The 7,844-nt window shown below is 44.1% G+C and overlaps 1 protein-coding gene across 1 annotated transcript; it reads left to right on the top strand.

The window, feature by feature from the left end:
* The first annotated feature begins 310 nt into the window (after nucleotides 1–310).
* On the top strand, nucleotides 311–7,766 carry LOC127311528 (probable transcriptional regulator SLK3). The gene is made up of 10 exons (XM_051341962.1): nucleotides 311–507; nucleotides 2,707–3,525; nucleotides 3,603–3,731; nucleotides 4,091–4,139; nucleotides 4,506–4,720; nucleotides 4,855–4,923; nucleotides 5,572–5,672; nucleotides 5,783–5,876; nucleotides 6,028–6,097; nucleotides 6,472–7,766. The coding sequence occupies exons 2-10, from the start codon at nucleotides 2,806–2,808 to the stop codon at nucleotides 7,482–7,484; spliced, it is 2,460 nt and encodes an 819-aa protein (XP_051197922.1). The 5' UTR covers nucleotides 311–507; nucleotides 2,707–2,805; the 3' UTR covers nucleotides 7,485–7,766.
* The last annotated feature ends 78 nt before the right edge of the window (nucleotides 7,767–7,844 follow it).

The following is a 7,844-nucleotide window of genomic DNA, read 5'->3' as shown; positions in this document are numbered from 1 at the left end:
CAATCGAAACACTGGCCCAAGGCGCGCGCGCGGGCGCGTCTCGCACCACCCACCCTACACAGTCACTGACTGTCCGGCCCCACCTGGTCGACATGCCGCGGGGCGCACGCGGCCCGGGTGCGCGTAGCAACGGGCCGACCTCCCGCGTCCCCACCACCCAGCCAACCACAAGCGTCCACGTGTGTCGGATCCAGATCCGACGGCTGAGAGTGAGCAAGTGGGCCCCGCGCGACCGGCCAGGCAGGCCGGGCGACGGGCTGGCACCGGTCGCCCCCCCGCGAATCTATTTAATCCGGCCCGCCTCGCTCGCTCGCCGGCGACGCCGCCGCCCGCCCGCCCACACAGCACACCGCAAGAAGAGGAAGAATCGCCGTAGAAAATACTGCTGCTTGTAATAACTAGTACTCCGTAGAACAAAATCTGAACAAATCCGGAGGAGCAGGAGGAAGAGGAACCGACCGAGCTGCTTGCGAGAGACTGCGGCGAGCGAGCGAGCTCCACCGCGAGGTGAGGATTTCTCTTCGCCCTCTCGCCCCCGCGCGCGATTCGTAGGTGGTAGATTGGGTTCGATTGCGCGGACGCCTCCGTGGAGCAATCCGCGGTATTATCTTTCTGTGATTTTGCGTCCGCGTTGGGGGAACAGCGGGGATTCTCCCCAATGCGGCGCTGGAATTCTGGGGGAGGAAATTCCGTCTCTCGCGGTAGAAATCCGGGGCCTTGGGTGGGGTTCTACTGAAGGAGTCGTGTTCTCACTGGATCTTGGGAGGACCTTTGGTTCAGGGGCGTCGTATAAATGATTAGCGCTGCTGGAGCGGGGCATGGATGCTTTTTTTTGTGCGAGTTCTCTCTCTTTCTTTTTAATCTTGCCCAGTTCTTCGATTTCCTCGCTTGCTTCGGTCCTCGGTTTACTGTCGACTTCAGCTACAGGTTCATTTTCATTCTATGGAGCGGGCCAATGCCGCTTCCTGCTAATTACGTTGCTTGCTTCTGATTTTGCCTAAATCTCTATGCTTTTGTGCCTGAATTCCGTTTAAGGTGAACCAAGTAACCCACTACCCGGCCAGTTTCGAAAGAAAGAAATCGATTATTTCTTCTCTACTAGTATGTAACTGCGCATCATGATTTGCCGACTGCCTGATGAAAACCATCAGGAAAACGTAATCACCTCTTAAGAAATACACAACGGAAGTTAACGCTCAGTGCCCAAATGGTTCCGGCAGAACATCCCGTCTTTCTGAATTGCTGTATAAAACATGTCTCTTTTTCTTCTACATTTGTTTGATTCTTGTTGATGCGAATTTTATTTAGTCATTAGATTGTCCTTCTCCCCCAATTGCTCGGTTCAGGCAAGTCTATCTATTGTGTCCTGTTCTAGTTAGATGGGAACAAGTTATTAGCTTTCTTGGTCGAGTTGTAGCGCTGCAGAGTCTGTACCTGGATGGTCTGTACAAATTGGCAGGAGTTCAAGCTAGATCGTATCTCTTCTAACTCAATCTGGTGTTTTTTTTTTTTAATTCTGTTCTAGTTGGCTGGCTGGGTGCTTCTATTTTCTTGCTTGCTTCGGTCGTTGGTTTACCGTGGACTCTAGCGAAAGGTCCATCCTATGGTGTGAGGCAATGCTGCTTTCTGCTAATTAGGTTGCCCTGCTTCTGATTTTGTCGACACATTTAGCTCTAATCTCTATGCTTTGTGACTGAATCCCGTTTAAGATGAACCAAGTTTCCCACTACCTTGGCAGTTTCGAAATAAAGAAATCGATTATTGCTTGTCCTAGTGTATTTAACTGTACATCATGATTTGCCGACCGCATGATGATGAACCATCAGGAAAACGTAATCACCTCTAAGAACGCCGCAACGGAAAGTTAACGCTCAGTGTCCAAATGGTTCCTGCAGAACATGCTCCTTTCTGCATTAGTGTATAAAACATATCTCTTTTTGTTACATTTGTTAATTTTATCTATTCATTAGATTGGCCTTCTCTCCCAATTGCTTGGGTCGGCCAAGTCTATCTATTGTGTCCTGTTCTAGTTAGATTGCGAACCAGTTATTAGCTTTCTTGTTGGAGTTGTAGCGCTGCATAGTCTGTACCTGGATTGTCCATACAAATTGGCAGGTGATCAAGCTAGATTGTATCTCCTCTAACTGAGTGGTGTTTCTTTTGTTCTGGTGGTTACCTTCTGTCTATGTTTGTTTATTGTTTCGTTTGTGATCTGTTGCGAGCTTGCATGAGAAGAGACTTTGCTGAACTTCATATGTTCAGCTCTCTTTTCTTGCGCTCTCCGTTTGCCTGGATGAATAGAAAGCTGAGCTCTCTTTGTCCATTGCTGGGTTTTGTTGTATCTGTGCCCTAGTTTGTAATTCAGATGAATTAGTTTGTCTTTGACAACTTCTCTTGCCTCGTTTACTCTCTATTTGTGTTCTTTCAGATTAATTTTTGACGTAGCTCTGATCTGATAACTTGAATTTCTTTTGGAAGTTCAAGTCTATGTATTTCAACTGTAGATCGGTTCAAAACATGTTTTTCTTGTTGGCTATTTTTGATCTCTAGTCTCCCGAAGAAACGAGTCTACTCCTAATTTTGAGACTTAGAAGTTAGTAACTTAGAAATTGTCAGTTCACAAGCCCATTGGCTCATAAATATTGTGGTTACTGTTTCCTTGACGGCTTCAAAGTCTTACTGATAATTACACTTTACATTTTCCAGTGAAAATATTTGAAGATCCTTGGTAGTTTCCAGTGACGTTCTTTCCCATCAAGCAAGATTCATCAAGGTGATGGTTCAGTCTCAACCCTGCTGACCTCCATGTCCGGGGCTCCACGCTCCAACCTTGGACTAGTTCCCAGGGATATGAATGGTAGCCTTCCAGTTAGTACTACGAATTCCTCTGGGCCGAGTATCGGTGTTAGCTCTTTGGTGACTGATGGCAACTCATCACTTTCCGGAGGTGCCCACTTTCAGCAAAGTACAAGCATGAATGCTGATTCATTCATGCGCCTTCCTGCCTCCCCGATGTCGTTTTCGTCCAATAACATCTCTGGCTCTTCAGTCATCGATGGCTCCATCATGCAGCAAAGTCCACCTCAAGAGCAGATGCAGAAGCGGAGATCATCTAGTGTAACATCTCAACCTGTGATTGGTCCTGCTGCCGCATTTCATGCTCATGCTCAGAAGAAGCCAAGAGTTGATATTCGGCAAGATGATATTCTCCAACACCAGTTGATTCAACAGCTGCTCCAAGGCCAGAGCTCTCTTCAGCTCCAGGGCCAACATAACCCACAGCTGCAAGCCTTGCTCCGGCAACAAAAACTGCTACAATATCAGCAACAACAGCAACATCAGTTGTCGCAGCAATTTCCTCAGCTTCAGCAATCTCAAGTTGCCATACCTCTGCAGCCGCAGTTGAGGCCGCCGCTAGCACAGCCGGCAATGCAGCTAGCCGGACCTGTTAGGACTCCCGTCGAGAGCGGGCTTTGTTCTCGAAGGTTAATGCAGTATTTATATCACAAGCGTTACCGGCCAGAGGTGAGTTTCTGCATTTTATAATTTATTACGAGATAAACTGCACTGAAAGTACAATTTACTCAAATATTTTCTTGTAGAATAATCCCATAACATACTGGAGGAAGCTTATTGATGAATATTTTTCCCCACGAGCAAGAGAAAGATGGTGTGTGTCATCATATGACAAGAGAGGGAATACTTCAGCTGCTATTCCGCAGATTTCTCAGGTTAGCTAACTGTTCATACCTAAAATCATGTTAAATAGATTCCAAAAAATATTGTAAACCATCTCCTTAAAGTTCTACTATGTTGTTAATTATATCTTTGATGGCAATGAGAAACACAATTTGTATGAGTAGGTTCTGGAGGAAATATTTGTCATTGTAGCCTGCGATAGCTATTTTAATTGAAACCATCCTGCAATCACTATTCTGATTGTATATATGTATCATGTAACAAATCTACTGATAGCTGTAAAACTGGTTCTTTGTCTGCTCTCATATTATGGTCAAGATCAAGGACATTTGTTCCTTGATGTTTGGATCTATGAAATTGTAGTCACAGTCCTATTTTCTCGTTGTTACAGGACACGTGGCGTTGTGAAATTTGTAAGACACATGCAGGGAAAGGATACGGTAAGATGTTATATCGTTGGTAGTTTGCTCATTTCCCCTTCAGGATCGCTCATGGAAGATCAATGCTGATTCATTTATGCTTAATCTGTTATTTATCTATTTGCCAAGCTCAGAATTCTTGTGCATGTCTTTTGCTTTACAGAAGACAGTCAACATATTATTTTGTGAGGAAGCAATTAAGCATCAAGTGTGCAAATAAAAATAGCTTACGAAGTTGTTAACTCTCTAGAGCAGTACAGAACACCATTTCATGAGAAATACTCCTTCATGAGAAATAAAATAGCTTATAAGATGCAAGTTCTTATCTGTAATTTATCATCAATATTTTTTTTAGCTCACCCAGTTATCTGTAATAACATCTTACAGAGGCAACCTGTGAAATACTTCCTAGACTCTGCCAAATTAGATTTGACCATGGTGTTAAGGATGAATATCTATTCCTTGACATGCCCAATGAATTCCGGTTGCCCAATGGACTGCTGCTCCTGGAGCATACTAAAGTTGTTCTGAAGAGTATCTATGAGCACCAACATGTCACACATGAGGGGCATCTGAGAATAATATTCACCCCAGAACTAAAGGTATGTTCCTAGTTGACTATTTGTAGTAGCTTGCCCATACCAGAGCATCTTTTGAGTGCAGCATTTGTGGATATCTAGATGTTGCAAATGAGGGCCAACAAAGAATTATTCTAATCTGCTGATTGTGTATGCAGATTATGTCCTGGGAGTTCTGTTCACGGCGACATGACGAGTATATAACTCGCAAGTTTCTAACAGAACAGGTAGAGTTTATAGACCAGTATGCGCTTCCTGTTTCATTTCCTATTTGATTAACCTTTGGTTGAAAGGCTGCATATGGTTTGATTAGGTGTTGCTTACATATACACAAGTCTTTGATGCCTGGCATCTTTTCATTTAGTTGTGTATATGATGTGTATGTAATGGGTAGTGCTGATCCTGGGTAATGGTGGTGTGAAAAGACCAGTCCATTCGCATGTTTTACTTTGTCTATCCTCCATTTGCTGATCTATGTACTGAAGTAAAGCTACAGGTAGCTGCAAGGTGCAGATGCACAACACCAACAAGGAGTAACTCTTAGGCCGTAATTCATTGCAGTCCTAATGTTTGCCATCACACCTCCTTTCAAAGTCATTTACTGACAAGTGGGGCCATTTCTCCATGATCTCCACCGTCTTGTTTTGTGGGTTTAAATTATATATTATTACGATATTTGTTACGTTTTTGCAATTAAAAATTGCCTGTTTTTCTTTAATTTTCTTCCAACTGGATTTATACTTTGTAGCAAGTAGCAATGCACTGAGAATCAACTATTTCTCCAAATAATAAATCTGAATCTGTGGGTTTGTGTGACGCGCTTTAAATTTGGTATCCTTTATCTATTTCTTATATACATGCTTTTGCCATTTCAGGTTACAAATATGCTGCAAGTTGCCCAGAATTACCAAGCTATTGCCAATAAAAATGGGCCTGCTGGGGTTTCGAGCGATGATGCACGAAATACTTGCAACATGTTAGTAAACCTATAATCACAAAAGATGTATTTGATTCTCCCTAGAGGCCTAGAGCTGACCTTCATTTGGTATTCTAATTAATATAAGGCCATTCTTTTTTAACTTGTAGGTTTGTGTCAGCATCACGACAACTAGCGAAAAGTATAGATCACCACAGCCTAAATGAACACGGGCTTTCTAAAAGATATGTTCGCTGCTTACAGGTAAATGGAGTTCCCTCAGTAGTATATTCCTTATCTCTTTCCTCGGTGTTATTTAGAAACTCCTTTTGATATGTTATCTCATTTATTAAGATGTGCTTTTATTCTGTATGTGTGCAATATGGCATGTTGATTGCTTTTGTGCTCTTGGCAGATATCAGAGGTGGTGAATCACATGAAGGATCTAATTGAGTTCAGCCACAAGAACAAGCTTGGTCCTATAGGTATTACCAATTCACCAATCATCTGAAGTGTTCACCTAGGTGCCTAATTAAGTATTCTAAGACACTTTCTTCAGGACCAGTGATTCTCAGGAAAATGGTGGAACACCATTTTATGATTTCGTTCAGAAAATTAAGCCATAAAAATGCATGCTAATTTGGTCGTGATGTCACTTTGGTTGGTTTTGAACCAAGAGCTTTAACATGTGTACAAATTTGCCTCTATACAAATAGTGTGGAGCTAAACATCTTATATGCTGTCTGCTGATAACTGCAAATTATAACAACTCGATAGAAACATTTGTGGTGATAGCAACTCTGCTTTGCCCCATTGATCTGTAGTTAGAATGCTTGATATTTTGCATGTTCATCTTCAGAGGGCCTGAAGAATTATTCCAAGCAAACTGGACCAAAGCTTGCGGTGCAGAATATGCATGACATAAAGGGCGTCAAAACGGAAATGAGCCCCAATGTGAATAATGAGGTTCCAGGTGTTGGAGCAATTGGTAATAATCTCCAGAGTCCGGCAGCACAAAACAGCTACCAGCATATTCTGAGAAGCTCAAGTGCAAATCAGGGTCTGATTCAGCAGGAGGCATCACAGAGTGCTGTTGCAATAAACAATTACCAGAATATGCTTAGAACCTCAAGCGCAAATCAGGGCTTGCTTCAGCAGGAGGCATCTCAGAATACTGCTGTGCTAAACAACTACCACAATGTGCTTAGAGGCTCAGGCGCGAATCAGAGTTCGCATCAGCAGGAGGCATCAAGTATGTTCAAAGGTCCTACAGCGGTGCATAATGGCATTCAGCTGGAAGCTTCTAGATCGTTCCGTGCAGCTCAACTTGGGCAGTTCCAGCATCCCATGTCGTTCCAGCAAGCTATGCCCCAGCACCAGCATAACAATTTCCAGGGCCTGGGTGCGAGCCCCCAATTCCAGCAGCATGTGATACATCAGCTGATGCAAGAAGCCAAGAATACCAACAACCGCCCTCTGGTGCAGCAGCAGCAGCAGCACCAACAACGTCCTAGCACTCCCAATGCAAACGGTGGTCTATCATCCGGAGCCACAATCACCAACAGTGCTGCTAGCGGAGAGCAGGCACAGCACATGAATAATGGCGCGGCAAAGGGTGCCGCTCCAGTGGGCATTGCCGCCGCTCCAGTGGGCCTGACGGGGCCTAGCAATCTGATCAATAACAGCGGAGCTGGCATCGTCCAGCGGAGTAGCAGTTTCAAGTCAGTGAGCAGCAACCCAGCCACCACTGGTGGGAATGCCACGACTCCAAAGGCTGGGGAGTCTATGCATGACTTGGATGAGCTTGACCACCTCATCACCCACGAGCTTGCAGAGAGCGGCCTGTTCATGGGAGAGCAGTGGAACCTGTGACACATCGTGTCGTCAACCACCTAAGTTTCACTACTCAGAGTTGCGTTTGGTGGGAAATTGCCATAGATGTTCTACTTTTCTTTTTTGAGCTCTTGTTTCAGTTTGGAACAGTCTCTGGTGATCATAGACTGATGAAATGAAACCTTCAGTCATGTGAGAGAGTGAGAGTACTTGGCTTGGATAGCGTTGCAACCCAAAGTTATTAACTACTATGTAATGACATGATGTGGTTGTCACTTGTGCTGCTACCTCCATGATTTTATTATCAGTATTTGACTTGAATCGCCTGTGATTTGTTCCTAAATCCGTCCTAAGTAGGAGTAGTTGAAATTATGCAAGAGAGCTAGCAGTCCCAGAGTT

Source organism: Lolium perenne, chromosome 7 (assembly GCF_019359855.2).
Source record: "Lolium perenne isolate Kyuss_39 chromosome 7, Kyuss_2.0, whole genome shotgun sequence".
Lineage (NCBI taxonomy): Eukaryota > Viridiplantae > Streptophyta > Magnoliopsida > Poales > Poaceae > Lolium > Lolium perenne.
This window is presented reverse-complemented; position numbering and strand designations above follow the sequence as displayed.